The sequence below is a fragment of the Canis lupus genome, chromosome 5 (assembly GCF_048164855.1).
Source record: "Canis lupus baileyi chromosome 5, mCanLup2.hap1, whole genome shotgun sequence".
In the NCBI taxonomy this organism is placed as follows: Eukaryota; Metazoa; Chordata; class Mammalia; order Carnivora; family Canidae; genus Canis; species Canis lupus.
Genome location: NC_132842.1, coordinates 41,188,760 through 41,213,585, shown reverse-complemented (window position 1 = coordinate 41,213,585; position 24,826 = coordinate 41,188,760). Strand labels below are relative to the sequence as shown.

The 24,826-nt window shown below is 46.3% G+C and overlaps 2 protein-coding genes across 9 annotated transcripts in view; one reads left to right on the top strand and one right to left on the bottom strand.

Moving 5' to 3' along the window:
- On the top strand, positions 1 to 23,845 carry PLAC8L1 (PLAC8 like 1). Of its 2 annotated transcripts, none has more exons than XM_072826349.1 (4): positions 1 to 244; positions 5,408 to 5,544; positions 16,139 to 16,275; positions 19,204 to 23,845. In XM_072826349.1, exons 1-4 carry the CDS (start codon positions 123 to 125, stop codon positions 19,462 to 19,464), a joined length of 657 nt encoding a protein of 218 aa, XP_072682450.1. In that variant the 5' UTR covers positions 1 to 122; the 3' UTR covers positions 19,465 to 23,845. The 2 variants fall into 2 exon arrangements, with proteins under 2 accessions (XP_072682450.1, XP_072682451.1); XM_072826350.1 differs by lacking the exon at positions 19,204 to 23,845 and adding an exon at positions 17,573 to 17,766 and having other exon boundaries at positions 2 to 244.
- Positions 23,257 to 24,826, bottom strand: part of SH3RF2 (SH3 domain containing ring finger 2) — a 131,380-nt gene continuing 129,810 nt past the window's right edge. For 5 of the 7 annotated variants that reach the window (XR_012031172.1, XR_012031173.1, XM_072826340.1 and 2 more), the window contains one exon: positions 23,257 to 24,276. The gene's annotated coding sequence lies outside the window, so the exon portion shown is untranslated. Of the gene's footprint in view, positions 24,304 to 24,826 lie in introns of all 7 variants that reach the window. The other 2 variants (XM_072826341.1, XM_072826343.1) reach the window with 1 other exon arrangement.

The following is a 24,826-nucleotide window of genomic DNA, read 5'->3' as shown; positions in this document are numbered from 1 at the left end:
AATATCAACGCAACATTCTTTAGAAGAGATGCTTCGCTTCACTTTGGATTGAAACTAAGTTTAGAATCAGCCAGCCTTTTGTCCAAGGGAGGAGAAGAGTCCCAGTGAGGGAACACCTCACTATGAGTTGGTTTGGAAATTACTTCTCTCAATTTCCTGAGGATGTTTCCTTGCTCAACATACACTCGCCTCTGTTGCTTTCACTCATCTCTGAAGATGAACAGCATCTTATTTCCAGTTTGAGGTAGAGAGTTGGGTGATTTCTTTTTCCTTTTAACTTTTTCTCTTTGGGTAGCATATCAAATCTCCCTCTCTCTCTCTCTCTCTCTCTCCCCCACACACACACACCCAAATCAATCTCTTATGAGGAGCCAGAGAGAAGAAAACCGGACAAGGGAAGAAAGTAGTTGCTATCATTTTTCAAGGATACTTGAAAAGGGGCAACTCATTATTGGCTCCTTAGGGCCCTGCTTGGCTGGTGAAAGAAGGGCTGGCTTGGGTGAAAGGGTGTCTCTTTATTCTTAACTTTCAATGTTGAATCCCTGACCAGGTGAAACTTGACTTCTGTTTGGCTGCCAGTAATTTCTAGTCCTTTGAAATCAGAACTCAAGGGCTTTGGCTTCAGGTAAGTTTGAAGTAATCAAGGAGGCCTGAGTGGAAGGCAGAATGAACCCTTTTTAGGATTGCAAGTTTAATCAAGGAAGAGGTTTCAGGAACCCACCCTCAGGCGGAAGCACCCCACCGGGTGGGGAATGTGCTTAGGTTGGGGAGATCTGAGCAGAGTGAGGTGAGAAAGGGGGGTGGGCGTGCCTCTCCTCCATCTCCTAGCAGTCTCCTAGCACCGTGCCTCCTGCCTCTATCTCTCTGGGTGACTAACCTTCTTGGGTCACCTGGGACTGTCCTGAGTTTAGCCCTGAAAGTTCTCTCTCCTGAGAAAACTATTAGTTGTGGGAAAACCAGAGGCTGATGGGTCCCCGGGATTGAAGTTTGGGGTATTTGGGCTGCACAGGTGACACCTGAGAGAGTGCCCCAGGCCTCCTCCCTCTGTTTCTCAGAGTAGGGTTAGGAGTGCCCTAGGGGTAAGGGCAGGCTCAGGAGGTCAGAATGACAATAGCCACCTCCACCGGCCCCCTGGAATCCTCAGGCAACTGCAGAGGGTGGGTGTTTTCAACCCAGTTTCAAGGGAGAGAGACCAGAGCTGAGGGCGATGATGTCTCGGGTTTCCCAAGGCTAGACAACTAGAAGGCCACGAGTGAATTTTAGTGTGCCTGAGTCTGAAATCTGTCCTCTTTCCACTAAATGAAGAACTCGCTGAATTTGATGGCAAATGGACAGCTGCTCTGATTTAGCAAAGCTCCGTGACCGTGCGCCTCGTCCACTGTTCCTGAACTCCGGGTTTTAGTTGTAGAATCAGATTCCCCGGAGGCCCCGGAGCTAAGAGCTGTACAGGCAGCTGTAGCGGGTGCTTTAGTCTGAGGCCTGTGGCAGCCCCCCCCCCCACCCCCCCGTTAATGATCCGGTTGGTAAAGGAACTGCGAGGGGCCTGGTGGTGCAGGTGCTCCGTGGAGGGTAGCTGTGCTTGTTACTTTCATTAGGACACCCAAGCTGTAATGTTGAGCTGAATTTTGTTAGCCAGTGCATGTCAATTCAAACATTTTAATATCAAAATCACCAAAGATTTAGGGTATTAGGATAGTAAGATACTTGCTGAATTCAAAGTTAGGCAAGCAAACCCATTTTCCCCCCAACCAGGAGAAGCTGATCTCTTTGCTACTTGATTAGAACAGAGGACAGGCTTCCTCACCATCCTAAAAGGCTGAGCCAGGAGCAGAAAGTTCTGTTCTAGGACTGCAAGCTGTAAATGGTCCATTCCAGGGGGAGGTCCAATCCAGGGGCTCAGGCCTCAGAAATTCTACTAAATTCAGAGCTGACTGGAAGCTCTTCCTATAAGGACGGAAACCCCAAGGTGTGAGCAGCACGTTGGGAGGTCCAGGCCCTACACTGGGTGGGTGGGGGGGGAGCTTTGAGGCCACTCTCTGCTTTGGTTTCCTCTCACCACCTGAGACCTGTGCCCTGGCTGGAGGAGGAAACACAGCGAAGATCAGACTATTTGTAGCTGGGTCCGAGGAGGACTCAAAGATAACAGAGGAGACCCATGCATTCAACGAATGGTCCAGCTCAGCGGGCAGCCACCGGCCCGCTCGGTGTCGGTGCGGTGCGGGGTTCTGGGGTTAGCAGAGGGGCAGCGTGTGCCCGCTGACCCCAGGAGCTCACAGGGGAGCAGAGGAAGTAAGCGGGTACGCAGGGGGCTTCTTGAGTAGCCATTTGACATCTTCACGTTGACTCAGTCTGCTTGGGTCCCCGGAAACGAAATATCATAGACAGGGTGGCCTCATGAGCAGAAAGCTGTGTTCTCACCTTTCTGGAGGCTGGAAGTCCAAGATCAGGTGCCCACGTGGCCGGATTCCGGTGAGGTCAGTCCACGTGGCCTGCAGCCTTCTCGCTGGGTGCTTCTGTGGCCTTTCTGCATGGCAGTTTTAGCAGACCGGGCTCCCACCCCTAGTCCTCACTTAGCCTTCATCATCCCCTAAAAGCCCTGTATCCAGATTTAGTCACACCAGGGGCTGGGCTTCAACATACGACTTTGGGGGATACACGATTCAGTCTATACCGTGGGCCCTAACCTACACTGTAACAAATGTATTAAAACCAACCCGTACCACACGTTATATCCACATTTTTTTTTCCTGCTGTACAATAAGTGAAAGGATTTTTTAAATTTTGTTTTTGAAATTATTTCGCTATTTGGCATTAATTCATTTTATGATTGGTTCTTATTTCTCAGCAGTCATTCATACTTGGAATTTTTTGCAAAATGAGAATCCTAAATTGTTTTTATTTTTATTTTATTATTTTATTTTTTTTTCCCAAATTGTTTTTATAGTACCGACTCCAAACTATAAAAACTGCAAAGTTAGTTAATACTCAACTAAACATAAAAATCTAGCATTATGTCATCATGGTTCATGAGATGGACATAATGCTAGATTTTTATGTTTAGTTGAGTATTAACTAACTTTGCAGTCTGCTTTGCAGTTTTTATAGTTTGGAGTCAGTACTTTTTTCCAGACCTCAGATACTGTTGGAGGCTCTTGAACAGCTCGATAGCCTCTAAGCGTTGTCTATAAATGCCTAAGGGCTAAAGGGGCTGGGGTGCGCAGCTCCACTTGACACTTGTAGATAGGTAGCTCCTGACCCTAACCTCTTCCAGGCTCTCCTACCTTCTAGCTCCTGTCTCGTTGGCACTTAAGACTGGCCATGTTCCACCCACCCTCTTCCCCGCCAGCCTCCCTCCATTCTGTGTTCTTTGCCATCTTTCTTTTCTTTTCTTTTTTCTTTTCTTTTCTTTTCTTTTTTTTCTTTTCTTTTCTTTCTTTTCTTTCTTTTCTTTTCTTCTTTTCTTTCTTTTCTTTTCTTTTTTTTTTTTAAGATTTTATTTATTTATTCATGGGAGACACAGAGAGAGAGAAGCAGAGACACAGGCAGAGGGAGAAGCAGGCTCCCTGCAGGGGGCCCAATCCCAGGACCCCAGGATTAAGCTTTGAGCCGAAGGCAGACGCTCAACCTCAGAGCCACGCAGGCATCCCTCTTTGCCATCTCTCCCTTACGCTGACATCACCACTCACCCCGTGGGAGACTCAGAGGCCGTTGTGGCCATCAGAGGCCTCCATATCCACCTGTGTCATGTTTCAGGCTGGTATCAGGACGACTGCCTTGTCGTCCTGATACCAGCAACCTTGTTATGAATCCTGATTTCTGTCTTGTCTGGAGACCTGAGCTGTTGGCCTGGGGTGAGGTGTGGGCATTTTTTGTTTGTTTGTTTGTTTGTTTTTAACAGGCTAATGTGTTTATTGAAAGCACATCAGGTTTGGGAAGGCGTGGACATGGGCAGTATTGGTGGAATGAAAAAGAGATGTGCGTCTGAGTAACGAGAACGCACCCCCCCTTGGGTTTATTGCCCTGATTTAGATGTTCTCAAAGGGGCCTTCTGCTCTTTCCATGATGCCCGCAGGGTGTTGCTTTAAGGTGCTCAGGAATGTTCCACTCTGGCCTCCAGACCATGCGTCACAGGTGCTGAGTCCTGGTGACTAGTCCTGTAACAGCAGCTGTTAGAGGAAGACATTCTGCTGTCTCTCATTTGTCTCATGTCAGAGGCAGGCTTTCTTCACAACAGCAGAGGCGGGGACAAACTGCTAATGAGCCTTGCTCAAAGGGGATAATCATACCGTGTACAGGCTCTAAGTGGTCCCTCCACCATCCCTCCATCTGGCCCTTCCATAGGCCAGTGCAGCTCCCCCTTCACTGTGGGACTCACCGCAGGTATCCCCACGGTAGGAGCTTGGGCAAAACCCACTTTCGGCCCCAGAAAGAGAAGGAAGTTTTTCCACCTCACTTTTGAAGCCCATCCCCCGGGCCTGTATTTCCTACTTCAGAATGAGGGCATAGGATATCTGTTCCCTTCAGGGAGAATGATCTGAAGGTGTATTCTGTGGTCCCCCGAGGACAGCCATGCAGCACTTTGACATTAAGACATCTTCTGGGGCCTGGGTGGCTCCGTGGGGTAAGCATCTGACTCTCGGTTTCCGCTCAGGACCTCAGGGTCGTTAGACCGTGCCCTACGATGGGCTCCGAGCTCAGTGGGGAGTCTGCTTGAAAGTGTCTCTTTCTCACTCCCTTGCCTTCTGCCCCTCCCCCACCAAAATAAAAAGATAAATCCTTAAACAAACAAACAAAAAGACATCTTCTGAAGTCTTGGTTCAATTAAATGATACTGCGTGTTGCCCTTCCATAGCCTAGCCCCAATTTCCATGTCTGGTCCTTATTGGTCTCTTCAATGAAGGCTCAAAACCTTTGGGGCGTAGTCTCATTCGGCGCAGCTGGTTACATACTCCCTAGGCACAGCAAACTAAGTATATGTCCTTCATTCAACACAATAACCTGATAAAATTACTTATTTTTAATTGTACATTTGAACAAATGGAAATAGGTGTTAAGCAACAGCCAAGGTCAAGCTGCCAGGAAGTGCCATGTTGGCATTTGAATTGAGGCCTCTTGGTTCCAAATTTGTGAATCTAGCTATTAATGAAACTCCAAGGAACACTAAGTAGGCTGGATTTTATGGTGAATGACAGGATCAGGAATAATCATGCCACTAAGAGAGCTAGGATAAGGTCAGAGGAACAGTAAGACTGGGGCAGATGGCGAGGAGCTTGGGCTATGGGTTAAGAGCCACTAGGCATCATCACTGGGTCTCTCTCTTCTCCGCATCACTCTGTCTTGGCTTAACGGTTATCCTTGTGAACCATCAACTTTGTTTTCAAGTTAGTCACTGTTTTTGACTCTCCAGGAGCCATGGGCCAGCCCAGGCTGTGGTGAAGCAGCCCGTCCGGGGAGCCACTGGCAGGACCACAGTCACAGCGATTGTCCAGACTGGTGGAGACTGGAGCACCGGCCTCTTCAGTGTCTGCAGAGACAAGAGAATCTGTAGGTTTCCCCTCTTCATTTAAGTCCTCCTTGACTCTTTCTTTCCCAAGGCATCCCTGCGTGCAGAAGCTATGTTAGGCATATGGACAGAGATCTAACGGCTTTAGAATAACTGGACTGATCACATGCACTCCTTGGCGGGAGACATCTTGCATTTCAGGGGTAAGGATGCTTTTCTAGAATAAGCAGTGACCTCAAAGATGTTTTAAATGACCAGATCCACCTTTGGCAAAGGTATGTGAGATGGGCTCCCCCATCTGCTGCTGGTGGGAGTACAGAGTGGTATAGCCTTCCTGCTGGATGGCTTAGCAGTACATATAAAAAGAACCTCAAGTGCTACATAGCTTTTGGCCAAGTAATTACATTTGTTTAGGCACTTTGGCTTGGGAAATAAATTATGCACTAAGACTTAGCAACATTAAATTCTGCAGCATTGGTTATTACAGCAACAATCTGGAATAACCCAAAATGTTTGATGGGGGCTCGCCTACAATGAGTTATTATACAGCCATGAAAAGTCATGTTGTCGAACAGCATTTAATGGGATGAAGGATGTTTTGGTACATTTTTAAGTTAAAGAAGCAGACTATAAAACTAAGCATGTTAGGCACCATTTTGGGGGAAAGGGAAGTATTTTTAAAATATCTGGAAGAATAAAAATACAAATGTTTACGGCATGCCTCCAGATGGTAGGCTAATGAGTAATTTTTATTTTCTTTTTTGTGCATCTCTTTCTAGTGTTTCTATGAGGAATATGTAGGACTCTTATAAAAACAAGGATATCACAAAAAGACGCCCCTTATGTTGACTGAAATATTTTCAGATGTTGTTTCAGCTCTATTTTTGGTATCAATAACACTGTCCTCTAGCTACATGATTTTCCTCTGGGAATGAAGTTCAAAGCACATGGATTCCATTTTTATCATGGGACATTCTAACACATCTCTGGTACCACATCAGCGTCCCCTTCCAGGTCTTGCCTTTGCCCGAGGGAGCAGCTTGGCTACAGAGTCTTTCTTGTGTATGCTGGGTGGGTGGGGGAAGGTCTCCTTGTTGGACAAGCATTAATCACTAACATTCAAAATCCAGCAGACCCTGGATCTCAATATTTTTGAGCAATATGGCTTTCCCTGCCCTTTGCTGGCTTTTGGGAAGATCTCGATTTGTTCTTGAAGTCTCACAGGACTGATCAGAGATCCCTCTGAGCCGTTACCTGGTCCACGTCCCTATTCAGCGAGGAATCTTGCTGAGGCTAAAGCTCTCCCGCCATGCTTTGGTGCTCTGGCCATCTACACTTGAGCTCTTCACTGTTGGCCTAGGCCTCACAGAGGAGAGACTGCCTAGTACAGAACCCTACCCTCCATCCCTGTCCCTTTGCCCATCTGATGCAGAGCTCAGCAGGTTTCTTCCTGCCTCTGCTATGTGTGTAGACTTCTGATCAGATAATGATGGCAACCATTCTTTGATTCTCTCAGCTTTCTTCCTTGTTCTCTTCCAATTACTCTGACTTTGGTTGTCTCCCAGTGCTGATGTACAAAGAAGACAGACTGGCTGTGGAGATGTGGAGACCTAGCATCAAATTGGGAAGAGGGCCATTTTCCTTTCCTAGCTTGTAGGTGGGGGTTGGGGTGCCACCAGTGCATTTTCAAGTAGGGCAAAGCCTAGAATATAATGTAGTGAGGAGAATATGTTCGTATCAGAGAAGAGCTTGACTTGAATCTTAGCTCTGCCTCTTATTGGCTATTTGACCTCGAACAAATTCTCTGGGTCTTCATGTTGCCCCCTCTAACATGAGGATGATAAAAGTGCTCACTTTCCTCAGGGATGGTTGTTAAGATTAAAACGTAATGCTTATAACCCATTCTTAATACTGGCTTGGAACTTAAACTGGATCAGAGTTTTCTGGGTTGCATGCTCTACCCAGCTGAATAGCCCTCTCAAAATTCATGTCCACCTGTAACTTCTGAATGTGATCTTATTTGGAAATAGGGTGTCTGCCATGTAGTCAGGTTCTACTAGATTAGGGTGGATCCTAATCCAATGGCTGATGTTCTTGTAAGAGTGGGAAATTTGAACACAAACACTCAGAAGAGAAAGCTATGTGAAGACAGAGGCAGAGATTGAAATAATGCATCCACAAGCCAAAGAATGCCAAGGATTGCCAACATCCACCAAAAGCTTAGAGAGTGGCATCATGGAATAGACATTCCCTCAAAACTTCTGGAAGGAACTAAGCCTGTCAACATCTTAGTTTCATACTTCTAGCCTCCAGAATTCTCCAGTGAGAGAATATTTTTTTTTAGTTTTTATTTAAATTTCAGTTAGCCAACATCCAGTGTCATATTAGTTTCAGATGCACAATATAGTGACTCAACACATCCACACAACAGCTGGTGCTCATCATCACAAGTGCACCCCTTAATCCTCATCACCTGTGTCACCCATTCCTCTCCCCTCCCTCCTGTTATTGTCAGAGTATGAAGAGAATAATCTCTACTGCTTAAAGATGCTCAGTTTGTGGTATTTTGTTATGGTGGCTCTAGGAAACTAATAAAGAAACAAACACTGGATTTCATCAGAAGGCTTTGGGGTAGCTCACAGAATCAGAAAATCACCTTAAAACTAAGCTTAGAAGGGACAAGCTGCATTATCAGAAGCTAGCTGATGCTCTGATCAACTCCAAACATTTTTATCCTTTTGTTTTTCCCTCCAAGAATTGATAGAGCAGATGGTGTTCACTTTGCCCAGCTTCAGTCATTCCAAAGGATGGTCCTATCGGTACTGCCCTCAGTAGTGAAGGGATAGTCTCTCACAATTATTATTGGGGTGCTGTTATCAGGAAATGCCCAACAAGTACACAACGATGCGCTTAGTGAATCTTAGATATTAATATTATTGTTACTACAAGTTGTTACTATCCTCCAGCGTGTTGAGAGCAGAGTCAGGAGGCGTAGACTGGCTGCTGTTCCGTGATTTCTACTCAATCGCAAGAGCACCTCATTGGGTAAAGAAACAATCGTCCTCACCGTTCCCAGCCTTAAATGCCGCTTCACTCCTTAGCTCTGTCCCCACCCCCTTGGTGTTCAGACCAACCACACTTGGTCTTCTGAAAATTCCCTGCTTGTCCACTTGAGAGCTCATTCTGGGGACAAGGTGAGAAGGGAGGACATGTGAAATCAATGTTCTTTACATTTTGGCACAACCTGTGGAGAAGGGGCCACGGCCATACAATCCAAAGTGACTGGAATGTTCTGTGTCCCAGTTATTCCCCGGGTGGACCTCCATCGTATGATTGCTCATAGTGTGTCTAAGCTGACTAGCTCAGAGAAGAACTTAGAGGTGACATCGCTTTAAACATTCGTTCCTGCATGCTCATTCCCAGGACACAGGTGGACTCAGAGTGCTACAGACCCTGGGCTTTTTTTCTCGTTTAGAAGGGCCACTTTATTCACAAAATATCTTTTTTTTTTTTTTTTTGAGATTTTGTTCAGTTGAGCAAGAGAGAGAGAGCATGAGCAGAGGCAGAGGGAGAAGGAGGCTCCCTGCTGAGCAGGGACCCCCCCCCGATGCAGGGCTCAATCCCAGGACCCTGGGACCATGACTTGAGCCAAAGGCAGATGCTTAACCAACTCAGCCACCCAGGCGTCCCTAGCCACAGAATTTGAATTCAAGCAGACCAGTGTGTAAACAGTTGTGACAAACTTGGAAACAAAAAGGAAAGCTGCTTTCCATGACAGATTGCCATCCTGGGAGAGTTTCCTGTTACATGTTGAGAATTATTGCCACGATTTGACACCCATTAAACAAAGGGTAAGTGATGAACAGCAGCGATTTCCATTTCTCTTTGACATTTGGCTTCTTCATTTTATTGCAATTCCATTTTTTACACTGCCTCCCTCTTCCCACTTGGGCGCTTTCCCCTGAATTCAGAGGGCGCTGGGATGGGCCAGTGGGTGCTTCTGAGTCCTTTGGAGATGGGGTTGCTGGAAGCTCAGTTGGGAGGATGAAGCCGAGGGTGTATGAGTGGCTGCTAAGTGTTGTCATGGGTCGAAGGTGAAGTATCCCAGCTTTGAGGACATTTGTGACGGTGCCCCAGGGAAGGTTTATGTGTGAGGCATAATCCACTGGGTGTGTAATTTCATATTTACTGAGTTCCTACCTGTGTGGAGACCGTGATGGGTATTACAGACGTTAACAGCGAACGAGGCAGAGAAGTTTTCATAGAGGAGAGAGACAATGAGCAAATAAATCAGTTACCAAGATAATGACGGTTGTGATAAGTTCCATGAAGGAAATAAATAGGGCGTTATGGAAGGCAGCTGTGGGGGAGTGGGGTCAGGGATGGCCTCCTCGGGGAACCAACTTAAGCTGATACCTGGAAGGTGGGAGGAAACCTGCCCCTCAGACAGCCTCCCTGTGGAGGGCACCATAAGCATCGGGGGTAAAGAGCTTGGTGGGACTGGGAATCATCACATACCCAAGATGCATAGGATGAAGTGGGCCGGGATTGTCTTTGGTTTTCTGGAAGAGGAAGAAGGTGTTGAAAAGGCTTCAGATTTGTGTCCCTGAACTATAACCTAGTAAAGCTACACTCTCTCAAATCAGGGACCACTGCTGTGCCCAGCAGAGCGCCTGGTCCATAGGAGGCACTTATAAATAGTTCCTGAACAACCCATCCATGAATGCATTTTAACCTGGATTCTCACTGGATTCTTTCTGTCTTACCCTCCATTGGAAGAGTCATAAATCCTCTGAGTTGGAAGGGATACTGTGGTCCGCTGGTCTGGCCCCTCCCCTGCTTGTCTAAGTCTCCTCTGCACCATGCCTGGCAGGAACCTGGCAGCCTTGGCTTTTGAGCATTTCTCGAAAGGGGGTTTTTCTCCTTTGGAGCCAGCTCAGTGCTTTAAAAAGAGAGAGAGAGGGATCCCTGGGTGGCGTAGCGGTTTGGCGCCTGCCTTTGGCCCAGGGCGCGATCCTGGAGACCTGGGATCGAATCCCACATCAGGCTCCCGGTGCATGGAGCCTGCTCCTCCCTCTGCCTGTGTCTCTGCCTCTCTCTCTCTCTCTCTCTCTCTGTGACTATCATAAATAAATAAAAAAAAAAAATAAAATAGAGAGAGAGAGAGAGATTTTGAATAGCTTAGCATGCACGGGATGCAAAATTCAAAAGCACCTACGCCTTTGATATATTTGCCATCTGCCCACCCAGTTCCCCACAAAGGCAACTACTCTTACCTGAGTCCACATGTGGTCTATATGCTTGTGAAGATACAAAATAAATTTATATGAAAGTAGATTATTCTTATTATAAAACCATCCTGTAATCATCATAAAAAAACAAAAATACAGAGATGTAGAAAAGAACAAAACCCAGCTGTTGGAGATCATCCTTGTTGTAGTTTGGTACCTCTCCTTCCAGGTTTTCTGCTGTGCCGTGTATATAAATAAATAATTTCTACAAATAGTGGAATTGTAAACACACACTGTTCTGCACCCAATATTTTACATTGCTGCATAGATTCTATCGTATGAATTTATCATAAATTATCCAGAAACCCTCATTGGTGCATCTTCCTGTGGTTTCCAGAGTTTGTGCTGCTCAAACCAGTGCTCTGTGAGTGACTTTGTACAGGTGTCATTTTGCATGTGTGTGAGTTTACCTGTTGGACAATTGCCAAGGAATAATCCTGCTGGTGGAATAGTACGTACCATTTTAAATCTCGATAGATGCTGCCAACAGGATCTCCATTTGGAAGTTGTACTAATTTACACTCCCACCCACAATGTATGAGTGCGCCCCATTTCTTTCTTGAGCATCTCTTACTTTTGGATAGTTCTGCCTTTTTGGAATAATTGATCGGCACTGTGCCTCATTGCAGTTTCCACCCACCTTTCCTCCTTCTGCTCTCTGGAGCTCTGCACTCTGGTTCTGTGTAGGCTTTTTCTTTTGATCTTGACTCCCCTGTGAGTTAGAAGGATGAATAATAAATCACCTTCCATGCATGAGGGGAGAGCCCATCTCAGAGGACAGGCCAGGAACAGTTAGGCTGTGGATGCTTACATAACCACCAGGCCTTTGGGTGTAAGAGAAAGAGGCTAAATTTCTGGCTCAAATCCCTTTAGAGCCTGAGCTCCTTAAAATAAAATAAATAAATAAATAAATAAATAAATAAATAAATCTGTGTATATGTATATACACAAATAACACATGAATATGTTCACCTTGTAAAAAAAAAGAAACATTACAGAAAAGGAAATCATGTCTCCTCTTTTTTTTTTTTTATAAAATCAGTCTGGAAGGTTTCCTTACAGATCATTTTCTTGGTGTTTGTATATGTAGCCATTAGTAATAAGTACTATTGTTCTCTAACTCGTTAAACAAAGCATAAATAGTATAGTGGTATTTGTATCATTGTGCAACGTCATTTTTTGGAAGATTTTATTTATTTACCAGAGAGACAGTGAGCCCAGAGGGTGACAGTAGGAGGGAGAGAATCTCCAGCAGACTTCCTGCTGAGTGTGGAGCCTGACGCAGGGCTCGATCCCACGACCCTGAGATCAGAACCTGAGCCAAAATCAAGAGTCAGACAATGCTTGACTGACTGAGCCCCCCAGGCACCTCTGCAATTTCTTTTTAACTCAAAATATGTCTTAGAGATTTAACTCTGTTGGTACTTAATCTTTCACTGCATTCTTATTTATTCCAGAATATGATTTACACCATCATGGCTTATTTACACTTGCATCTATTAGTGCACATTAAAGTTTTCAATTTCAAGCTACAAACAATGCTGCAGTGGACACCCCTGTGCTGCCTCGTTGTGTACATGTGTAGATGTTACTGTAGGGTAGATGCTTACAAGTGGGATCACTAAGTTCTGGTGTATCTAAACTTGCCCTAGTTTCACCCAACTTGCCTTCAAAAGGGCTGTGTACCTATTTCTCTATGGTTTCCCCACAATGTAAATATTGAAAAAAATTGGCATTCTTACGGGTTTCCAATTGCCTCAATAGCATCTCCCTGATTACTAATGATTAACTTTTCACAGTTGTTATTGGTCATTTGTGTTTCCTCTTTGGTAAATTACCTGCTCATGTTCTAGCTCCATTTTCTTCTTTTGTTTAGTCCTTTACATATTGATTTGTAGGAGTTTGTAACTATGTCGCAAAATTTTCTTCTAGAGATTCTTTAAGACAGTGTTCCATCGTCCCACTTTTGCCCATTCCTATTGAGGTATGAGCCGAGAATTTTTATCCCACTCATTCCATCGCGTAGTGACATCTGACAAAAAAGAACTTTCCTAAAGTTGTGTGATGTGAGAGTGTCTCACAGGAATAAATGCAGAGTAGTGGCAGTGAGGATACTGTCTCAGAGCACACAAATCCACAGCTGCTGTGACATACTGAATACATAAAACACAAGAACATATGGTGTTGTGTGTAGTAGTTAAGACTTTGGGGCCAGACTACCTGAGTTCAAATCTCACCTCTGCTCCTTCCCAATAAATGTATCCCTCTGGCTATCTGTGTTCCTCCATTAAAATGGATGCAGTAAGAGTATCTGTATCATAAGATTGTTGTGAGAATTAAGTGGGCTAATGCAATGTATTTTTAGCAGGGCTTGGCACATGGTGAAGTCTAATGTTAGCTATTACATAATAAGAATTTAGCTTTCATAGTGATTTTTGTTTTTTAAATCACATTTGACTTCATCTGACTTCTGTCCCAGGGTAACTGAACGTGTGTTTTGTTGTGTTGCCTTCAGCGTCTAGAATTGCATCCTAATGAACATTTAGATAACACGGTTATCTGATGGAAAGGATTAAAAATAAGAATAACAGCACGTGCTTTTTAAAAAGGTATGCAACTCATAAAGATGAGATACAGGAGTTCCAAAGCACAAAACAATGTCTTTACAATATGCTTACTGAGAGGATGGTGGGCATTTGTCCCTGCCGATGATGGTGCTACAGCTCAGGCAATTGTGTAAACACAACTTATTATTCACTTAGCTTGCCAGCTTTATAATTATGCAACTTTTGATTAATTTATTTGCAGGCATTTGCACTATTTCATAATCCATGCATAAAATGAGATTTGATTGACCTTTTTTTATATGCCATGATTTCCAAGTCTCCCAATTCAGGACTGCCTATAGTATGACTACTGGGAACTTGCAGGAAGTCTACTGGGCCATCTGTCCTCCAGCTGTTCACACCAGTGGTCGCTGCAAGGTGGTGGGGAGGGGCTGGCTTCTGATCTGGCTGAGGGTAATGATTTTTTTTTAATGTGGGGCAAAACATCTCAGATTGACTGAAGGCTAAATTCAGAGTTTGCTTTGGGTGAAGGGATGCCTACAGTACGTGATTTAGCAAATTATCTCACGACTCCTGAATGGAAGAAATAGATGTTATTTTCCTCAAAGATGGGCTGCTCCTTGTCCTCCTCTGCATGGAGTTCTCTTGCCCTTTGTGTGTGTGCTACCTCACTCCCTCACAGTGACAGTTAAGTCCAGAGCCCTGGAACATCTTCTGGGGGTGGGGGGGGTGTCTAAGATAAAATAGCATTCCTAGCATTTTACTTTTTTGTCATTGAAATTGGAAGTGGGTCTTCGCACTCCCCACCATTTGGGGAGGGAGGGAAGGAGGGGTAGCAGAGACAGGCCTTTGACAGGAAGTTCTGGTATGCTAATGACACGGTATTTTGAGCCTTTCTGTCAGGTGCACTAAAAGGCTGTGATCATTACCATTTCATTCTCACTGAAATGGCTAAAATAGAATGCGCTGACCATAGTAAATGTTAGTGAGGATGTGGAACAACTAGAAGTCTCATCCATTGCTGGTGGGATTGTTAAATGGTGTATCTATTTTGGAGAACTGTTTATTTCGTGTCAGGTTAAACATAAATCTACTTCATGACCCAGCAATTCACCTAGGAATTCACATAAAGGAAATGAAAATACATGTCCGCATGAAGACTGTACACGAATGTTCATAGTACTTGTTCACCACAGCAGAAAATGGAATAGCCAGTGAGAGTACGGAGAAACAGTCTGCTCTGTATTCATATGTTGGAATAGCACTCAGCAGCAATAAAGAACGTACTACAGATTCACAGAACAACAAAGATGAGCCTCAGGAAACAAAGTTGAATAAAAGAAGCTGGATATAAAAGTAAACATGGTTCCATTCATATGAAGTCCAAGAAGATGATAAAACTTATCTATGGGAAGAGGAGTCAGAGCAGTGGTTGCCTCGGGAGTGGGGATGGGAAGATTGGGGTCATCCGGGAAGGGCCATGAGGAACCCTAAGGACAGCGCTCTACTTCTCTGGTTGCTTGGGTGAGAACGTGATTGTCACAACTCACCCAACAGAACACTTACGATCTGTTCATTTTCTCATATCTAAATTATATCTGAGGGATCCCTGGGTGGCGCAGCGGTTTGGCGCCTGCCTTTGGCCCAGGGCGCGATCCTGGAGACCCGGGATCGAATCCCATGTCGGGCTCCCGGTGCATGGAGCCTGCTTCTCCCTCTGCCTATGTCTCTGCCTCTCTCTCTCTGTGTGACTATCATAAAAAAAAAAAAATTAAATTATATCTGAATAACATCTATTGCATATGTGCTTTACAGGTCATGGTTAGCTTTTTGGTATTTATTATTTCATTTTTTTGCTGTTTTATAGTGCAAATTCTGCGTTCTTCAAGATCATCCTCATCTGCAATGCTAGGCGTCATAACACTTTAACTGTATATGAGGAATTCTTAACGCGCTGTCTGTTGATAGTTTTCAGAGGATCCTTGGACCCCACAAATTGAATGCACAATTTTGCATGTTTGTATATTTTTCTTTTCCCTTGAAGAGTGATTTCATGGCTACCACCATATTCTCAAAAGGGTCTGTGACCCAAAACTTATTTAAAACAGAACTTGTGTGTTAGATGGTTCACGCAGAATGTGTAGGAAACAATATCAGGAGTTAAAGATCAACGAATGAATAAATGACGAACTGTTTCCAGTTGCTGTTCTAGGAACCAAGCCTCCAACAGTTTACTGATTAAAACTGGCAGATGCCAGTGGCTCCATGAAACTAGCAAAAATTAGAGTAACCTTCTGGCCTGAGCAATAGAACACAGTCCTGAGGAGACTAGCGGGCAGAACCAGTGCACCATGAAAGAGCTTTCAGTCCCATTTACAGAAAAAGATGCCTGCTATTCAAAAGTATCATATCCTGGGTCTATTTTAAATATTGAAAATAGATGAACATAATAGAAGCCACAGTGACGACTCAAGTGTAAAAAATTATTTAATGCTTTTCTCTTGACAGGAAAAAACAATTACCGTCGTGAACGCTAACAGAATTGTGTCAGGTTCGGCTTTGCCAGTGTTTAACAAAAGAGGACAATTTTGATGTGGCTCAGTTACGGCAATTTTCATATGCTGCGTTTTGACAATTGGTTATTCATTGTCAGTCCTTGATTGCAGGGAGACAGTGTAGCGTCGGGTCAACGGCATAGGGCTCTGAACGCTCTTGGAGACGGGAGGCTGCTCTGAGCACATGAGAGCCGTGGCTTTCTTTTGTGTGGTTATCGACAGGTTTCTGTGGCCTGTTTTGTCCAATATGCCTTGAGTGTGACATCGCCAGGCATCACGGAGAGTGCCTTTGTTGGCCATTGTTACCTGGGTCCACCTTTGCGCTGAGAATTGGCACCAGAGAGAGACATAAAATACGGGTAAGTTTGAACGTGTACATGAACTTGGATCTATGTAAACCTAAATGTCTTTCAAACCTGTGATTTAAAAAAAAAAAAAGTCTGGGCAAGGATGCTTGAAAACACCACACTTAGTGGAAGACTTTGGGAGAGGGAAGGGAAGAAATCTCTGATTTCATTCGTATGAGCCAAAAGGCTACATTGTGAGGGGTGTTTCCTGGGGCGCCTATTCGAATGCCGGTTATTGGTCAGTGGGCTACTTCTGTCTCTCTGTCTCTCCCTGCCCCCTGAGATGATGGGTAGAACTGCACCAAACTTAGAGGGTGTTCTTGGGGTAGTCTGATGTAAGATACAGATGATGTGGCACATGCAGAGCTCACTCTGGGGGTTCCCTGGAGGGAGCTTCAAAGAGCCAGTCACTTTCCAGTGCAGCTGAGCCTGGGGGACAATGAGAGCCCGAGTATAGACAGGTCACACATATCAAGATGACGAGAGTCAAAAATAAACAAGGCACCTCCTTATATATTCATGTGGAATGATCCCTATTACATACATATTTCAGTAGACCCTTGGACCACTGAGCTAGATCAATACAAAAATATATGTAAGTATATATATTTATTTGAAATATCTTTATTTATTCACAAAGAGACAGAGAGGCAGAGGCAGAGAGAGAGGCAGACTCCCTGCAGAGCAGGAATCCCAAGTGGGACTTGATCCCAAGACCCTGGGATCATGACCTGAACCGAAGGCAGACACTTAACTGACTAAGCCACCCAGGCGCCCCCTAAAATAGATTTTTAAGTGAAAAAAAAAAAGTACAAGACACAGAAATATGCAACTATTTGCATAGAAGGACTATATATACACTTGCGTAGACATAGAATTTATCTGGAAGTGTATATAAAGAGCTGCCAATGACGGTTGCCCCCAGACAAGTGAAGTGGGTGGCTGGGTACAGCCATGGGAAGAGGGATGTACTTTTTACTTCCCGTGCGGCCTTATTGTGAGAATTCTGGACCATATGCACTTGGCACCCCACTCCAAAGAAAGAAAGAAAGAAAGAAAGAAAGTCATTATAAATATTAAGTCCTAGTAGGAAAAAGAAAGAGGTTGACAGGGAAATCGGGGCTTTCAAGTGTGAAGTGTGCACCAAAAGCCCGAAGCAGGGCCGGTCCCTGAGTGAAGGACCGATGAGCACTTGAGCAGCGGGGCACCTGGGTGGCCCCCCAGGGGGGCCGCGGCCCTGAACCGGGGCGGCCAGGCCCCGGGAGCTGGTAGAGCGGCGGCGGCAGGACAGAGCCGGCTCTCCCCGCAGGCCACGCTGTGTGAGGACTGGCTGGCCGTGCACTGCTGTTGGCCCTTCGCCGTCTGTCAGCTGGCCCGGGAGCTCAGGACGCGGGCCGCCCGCCTCTACGAAACCTATGCGGCCGCTTCAACGAGGGACAGCCTTGTGTGACGGAGCGACAGACGCCCCCCGCCCCCGCCCCTCAAACTCCTCTTAGAAGAGACACTGCTCTTAAGGTTTCACTGAAGTAGCAGAAGAATAAATGAGGGCTCCCCTCCTGTCTTGGCTGCGTCCCTCCCTCCCGCCGCCGCGGGGGCGTCCCTGGCCTCTGCCCCGCTGCGGGCTCTGCGGGAGCGCGGCCCTGCGCACTGCGCGGGCTGGGGAGGCCGGCGCCCCCTCCCCCTCCCCCTCCCCTCCCCTCCGCCTCCCCTCCCCCTCCTTCGGAAGCTTTCTTCCGCCGCCCGCTCCCTCAGGGCCAGCGCGGCGGGAGCCCGCCCCCTCAGCCCGCCCCCTCAGCCCGCCCGCCGGACGCCGGCCCCCTCAGCCCGCCCGCCGGACGCCGGCCCCGGGACGCCGCTCGGCGAGCGCCGGGCCCAGGCCGCCGCGTCCCTTGAGCCGCTCTCCCCTCCGACGCCCCGAGGCCGCCCGGGCCGGACAGATCCGGGGAGATCCTAGCCCGCGGTGCCTGTGATGGGACCTTACCTGGCAACAGGGCTCGCAGACGCCATTGGGGAGGGGAGGCCCCTTCCCTGCACCACCGCCGTCTTCACCAGAGGAGACGAGCCGCGAGGGCGGACGCACGGCGGGAGACAGCCGCGTGGAGGCCGAGCGGGGCCGGGGTGGGGCCACCAGCAAGGGCGCCTCGGGGACCGGAAGCCGCGCGAGGCGAGGAGGAGCCTCCCGGAGGTCTTGGCGGGAGCGTCGCCCAGGCCACATCTTGGTTTTGGACCTCGAGGCTCCAGAACCGGGCGGATGGTGCCCGTCGTCCCGAGCCGCCCAGTTAGGGGCACGTTGTGACCGCAGTCCCGGGGCGCGTCCACCCCGGCGGCCCCACGAACGCAGTCCGGTCCGCGGCCAAGAGCGGCAGCCCCGACTGGGCTGAGGAGCCTCGTCCTGAATCCCAGACTGCCGCCTGCGTTTGCTGAGTGCGTGGCTGTGGGCAAGTTTCCGTTTTCTTTTCTTTTCATTGGAGTTCGATTTGCCGACATACAGTCTGACACCCAGGGCTCATCCCGTCAGGTGCCCCCCTCAGGGCCCGTCACCCAGTCGCCCCGCCTCCCCTTCCACCACCCCTTGTTCGCTTCCCGGAGTTAGGAGTCTCTCGTGGTTTGTCTCCCTCTCTGCTTTTCCCACTCGTTTTGTGGGAAAACTTTCTAATGCCTGTGCCTTAGTTTCTTCCTCTGGAGGATGACGGTGCTGACCTCAGAGCTGGGAGGATTCTCACCCGTCAAGACTCCCAGCACCGTGCGGGGCAAGTAGCAAGGACTCAGTACATAGGAGTGCTCAGAACTATTTAACTGCTACCTCAGATTCACAGCAAACTATGTTAGTTCTCCACCTACAGCTGGGATGTAAAGTTTTCTTTTCAATTAGCTTTTATTTAATTAACTAATTAATTAATTTATTTTTATTTTTTTGAGAGCCTGAAATGTTTATTGCAGAAATTTGGTCACAATTCCCACCGGGTGGACCTCATTGAAGTTGGAGCAGAGTGGGCCCTTGTCCAGGGCTGGGCAGGTGCAACACGAAAGAGTGGAAGGAGTGTCTGGGCCCGGGCACTCAGAGCGCGAGAGGATGTTGGGAGCCAGGCTGCAGGTGAGGCCTGTACCATCTGGCTCCACATTCAAGGACTTCACTATGCCATTCTCTATCACCATAGAGAACCTCTTGAGCTGATGATTTCCAAAGAGAGATACCAATGAATCATCCAGTAACAAATCTGTCTCCTTCCCAAAGGCCCCAGTGGGGTCAGCCAACAGCTTAACCTTGCCTCCTGAGTTATGAGCTCGTCCCCAGGCCTCAGTCACGAAGACATCATTAACGCTCAGACAGGCTATCACTTGGACCCCCTTGGCCTTCAGAGCCTCAGCCTGCTCCATGAATCCTGGCAGGTGGGTCTTGGAACAGCCAGGGCTAAAGGACCTAGGGACTCCAAACAGCACCCCCTTTTTGCCCTTGAACAGCTCTGCCAGGTTCACCTTGTTTCCAGGTTCCCCTTCAAAAACTATCACCGAAGGGATGGCATCTCCCACCTAGAGGGAGAGACTTGATTGGGGCCATAATGGAGACGGTGCTTCTGGAACCATGGGCCCCGCCAAGTGTCCCATTCCTGCCTCTTTGCTGGCACCCACCCGCTGTCAACGCTGCCTATGCTGCAGACCCGAAGGCAGCTGAGGGGACGAAACCCGAGCCCACCCGGCTGTTCAGGACGTTCAGCGAAAGTAGCTGCACGCCAGTCCCAGCGCACACCATGGCCCGGTCCCGCTCAATTAACTTTTAGATTACAATGGAATCAATTCAAATACTCTTAAGTAAGTAACAATCTGGATGGTCGGTGGATGTGGCAAACAATTTGAAGGTGGTGAAACACATTGGCTCCTTGTTTACGCCAGGTACTGTTCAAAGTGCTCTACGTGTTTTAAGACACCTAATCCTTTCATTGCTCAAGACGACGCAGGAACCTGAGCCACAGAGTAGTTAGGTGACTTGCCCAAGGCCACATAGCTGCTCGGTGACAGGTTCTTGAGGCCATGCTCCCGACCCCTGCACTAAGGGAGTGGAGAAGGCTTCTGTCCAAGAGGTCTTCCTGGGCCCACGTGGTTGTACCAACGGGGAGTTTGCTCTCCAGAGATGAACCCAACCTGGTGAGCTCTGAGAGGTGGTGGCGGCCATCCCCACAGATCCTGAGCAATTCCTGCCTGACAAAGTGATTCCTTTCCCTCCGGCCCTCCCTGTTGGATGTCCAGAGCAGCTGCCAGGAACCAACCCTCTGGGAAAAAGCAAATGCTCAGTGTTGGTATTTATTCTACAATAAAATGTTCCTCCTCCACACCAGTTACTGAAAAAAATCAGGCCTGGGGGACAACTAAACCAATTTTATTGTTCATGCTAAAACACACATCGGGCTTCCCAAGCTTGCAGCTGGGGACAGTATGCATTTCTGATGAAGGAGGCTTGGGTACTGTCCCCACTTTGGCTGATGGGCCCTTCCCTGGTGGAGGGCAGACGGTCCTGCAGGCCCTGGTCTCTGGTGTGGGTCTCCTGTGCTGGTGGGAGGTACAGGTGGACCTGTCCAGCCAGGGAATGCCTGTCTCCCTTGGCTTCCTTTCCTCAGTCTGGCCGGTAAAGAGCAAACTCAACACCTCATTAGAACCGCAAACCCAAACAAAACTAGGCTCCAGAGAGCACTGGTTCTGCCAGTGAAGCACGGAACAGAAAACAGAATTGATACGTGGACGGTTCTTTGAAAACTATGGTGGAGAGTGGTCCCGAGGCAATGCAGCTTAGGGCCCTGACTTCTGGTTTCCTCTAGACCATGTCAAGTGCAAGAAAAAAAAGGACTTACTAAAAATATATGCTTTCTTCCCAAGAGAAAAGTTAGCCAACATCCAATATTTAAGTGAGAGACAACAACTCTGGTGTTAAACTTCCCATTTCCTCAGACTTGCAAAGAGCTGTCAGTGGTACAGATCTGAGGGTTTCCCAACAGTGAAGACATGTTCTGTGAATTTTTCTTTCCACCAGAAAATTCCTTTTGGTTTTCCAAGATGCAAAGTGTGGAATGGATCTCTGATGACTCCCACGTGGGCGAACAACACTAACACACAAGCAATAGACATTTCAAAGCAATCCATACAGACAATCATAAATTACAAAACTAGAAAACACATAAAACCCCACCACACTTCTTGCCTTTACAGTGGAATATACTAAGGAAATAAGCTGCCAGCCTTGGAACTTACTTTTTTTTTTTTTTTTGGAACAAGGATATGAAAACTTTGGAAGTCCTTAAGTGTCCATTGCTCTATAAAATAATTTTTGTAGGTTCCTATATTTTATATATCTAAGCTTATACAATAGTCCATAATGGTTAAGATATTACATCCTTTTTTATAAACATCATTCACATACGTATTACCTCATAAAGATTCTCTTTTGGTCTATTAAAAACACTGTACTTAAAAAAAATAAAACAAACATGACACAAGAGTCTATAGGTTCTCTGCTTACATTTCCATGGAGGTGTGAATTTTTCTCCCCTTCCATTTTGTCTTTCCACTTTTTCCCCTAAATGGCACCCTCTCCCCGAGCCACATGGAATAAGAAGAAACAATTCCAGAAGATGAAACCCAGACTCTGGTTAGCAAACTATTCTAGGGTAAATTTCTGGGCTGACCTCATTCTGACCATTCTACTTCATCCTCACCGCTTCCCCACCCCTTCCACTGCTTTTTGGCCCATGATGTTTTGGAATCCATATGGTGGAACTGACAGTTCAGAGATGAAAACTTTAGGAAACAGGGGTGGGTGGTGGTGCTTTTCTTAAGCTCCTGTTTGGTTGGAAACAAACCAGATTTTTCATTGAGGTTTTTAAAAAATTTGGTCTATTGGCTAAGCAGAGTCAAAGGAAAAGCTACATTTCCATAAAACCTTCCACTTGGTAAGTCCTGGAAAGTTCCCAGAGACTTAAAAAACAGCAAGTGTACAAATTAGGAGTGGTGATCTCCTGTTGCCTCAATGGGAGAGGAAGAAGAAAGAAAATGTGAGAAGCAGCAAATGGGAATGAGAGGCTCTTGAACACAAGGCTGTAATTAGCTAATATGGTTTAATGGTTTCTGGGGACTAAACGTTGTTGTGTGTCCACCGCTCACCCCAACTCCCTAGTTTATACAACATGCTTCTGTGTGGGCAGCTTGCCTATACTTCACCTTTCCAAATATCATCTATAAAAGTAAAATTCCTTCTCTGAATTCAAATGACTTTTCTCTGGAAAATGAAGTCACTGAAACCTATGTAAAGGTGGGCTGTAAGGCCTCATGGTAGTGACAAGTAGATCCCAGAGTCTGAAGGCAGCATCTCTAGATTCTTTGCTGCTGGGGCTAGAGGAGCCAACCAAACCTGAATGCATCCCAGAGGAAATGGAGCCAACATTGAGTCAGAGTAGTTAAAAGGGATGACAGACAACTGGCAACAGAATCACTGACCATGTGTGAGAGGCTGTGTCATCCTTGAATTACCCTTTCTGTGGTCTCTCCATACCTCTTAGCTTCTCACTCACCACCTGGCAGATAAAGCCAATACTTTGCGGTTGCTGGTGCTTATTATCACTTTCCTCTGGGGTTAACTGAAGGTAGGGTGTGGTTAAAAAGTCCAGGTTGCTCATTTAATTAAGAGACTGGTGCTAGTTTGAGTCCTGCATGTGGCAGCTTCACATAGCAGAAAACATTCCTTTAACCACAAAATGCATTCCTTACTCTGCTCATGGTTTGGCTGATGCTTGCTCCTGCTTACAAACAGGACTGCATGAAAGCCTGAGGTGGTTTCAGAGCAAAATTATCATCCTGAACTTTTAAACGACCAACATATCCAAATGCTGCTGTATTATTGTCTTATCTTTAATAATCAGGGTGGCATGTGCTTTTAAAAATGAAATTCTCATCGATGTCTTAAGATAGGGGAGGAGATGAAAATGTATGGCTTGAAGAGTCTCAGGGTACATCTGAATCACATTTATTGGTACCATGGCTTGCTCTGCTTAATACAGATAATTTAAAATTTGTGTTTAAGGTAGGGGCACCTGGCTGGCACAGGTGGGAGAGTATGCAACTCTTGATCTCAGGGTTGTGAGTCTGAATCCCATGTTGGGTGTAAAATTTGTATTTTAGTTTTTTGAAACCAGGCATAGGAGTTCTTCTAATGACCAGTCCTTTAAGACGACTTATTTCTGAACAAAAAAGAATGCATGGTTGTAACTGATTTTATATCTTTATACTTCAAATAGCCTCTCTGTAGTCTGTGGTAGCTCTCTTATTACATCATGGATTTTTTTCTTCTGGAATTCTTTATGTACTAAGTCCTCATTTCCTTAATCAGTATGTTCTAAAAGAAACCCTCTTGATCAGACAGTGTCGGGGAGAAAAGATGGCATGGGATCAGACGGAAAAAGAACAAAGGTGTGGTGGAAGGGCTCAGGATGATTGGTGGGAGTCAGGAGAGGGAGTCAAAGCTAGGGGTGTTGTGAAGAAGCACTGGCCTCTCTGGCTTGACTATCTAAGAGGAGAATCTTATACCATCCCCTGCCTTCACTGTTCCAAATGTGAGCTGCAGGGACTGGCCAGGCACAGAGCTGGAAGGAATTTGATGTCCAGTCTTTTCATTTGTCAGTTAGGTGCCAAGGTGTGAGAAGCTGGCAAGATAAAGTTTGGCTCGGACAACAGAACAGAGTAACAGGAGGGTGGGGAGTCTGTGGTAACCTGGAGCAGCTTACGTGCTGTTCCCCAACCTGACCCCACCACCCACTGATGCGCTGGTTGAAGACAAATTTTTTTCTTCTCCTATTGCCCTTCTGTCCCAGAAGCCAGCCTGTTGGTATTCTGGTACCACCCCTGACGTCCAAGGAATATCACAAGGCCCACAAACTCTCCATTGAGCAGTTTCCATCCAAGGAGATGATTTGTTCTCTTTGGTCTCCCAACTGTTGCTAGCTCCTCCTGGGAAGATGACCAAGGCAGGGTCTGTGAAAGTGAAAGAGATTTCAGAATCTATTATGTGTGAGTGCACTCTGGAAAGGACTATGGTTCTTAACATTACTAAGCCTTTTGGACAGAAGTCTTTCTTTTCATTTCATAGAACAGGCGTTAGTTCATCCTATTGGGAGGTACACAGTGTCTATTTCCCCACAGTGATCTGTGGTCTTTTGGTTAAAGTTTCTATTTTCCCCTTTGTGATTAATAAGTGTCCTGAGAGGAAATAATCTGAGCTCTTCAAGCTTTCATCCACTAATTTTAATATCTATTGATGATTCTTGCCTGAACCAATTACTAGTGTAGTGGTTGCCGAATGGTAATTTTTAAAAAATTCCATCGTTCCTTCCCCATTTAGTAGTTGGCACTCTACTACAAGGAAGAGCTTTTCCTTATATTCATATATCAATGGACTCAGGGCTTTCTATCTGATGCGAAAGATTATTATTTATTACTGCCCAAAATCTAATAATGGAGAAATGTCAGACAAACCCTCACTGAGAGAGATTCTATAGAATAAAAGGCCTATATTCTTCAAAAT

What these genes read in the sequence shown, in the direction of transcription:
- PLAC8L1 (XM_072826349.1), top strand. Translation starts at nt 123, where the DNA reads ATGAGTTGGTTTGGAAATTACTTCTCTCAATTTCCTGAGGATGTTTCC. An exon ending in CATCTTATTTCCAGTTTGAG is followed by an intron (nt 245 to 5,407) that starts GTAGAGAGTTGG and finishes TTGACTCTCCAG; the next exon opens with GAGCCATGGGCCAGCCCAGG. An exon ending in CTGCAGAGACAAGAGAATCT is followed by an intron (nt 5,545 to 16,138) that starts GTAGGTTTCCCC and finishes GGTTATCGACAG; the next exon opens with GTTTCTGTGGCCTGTTTTGT.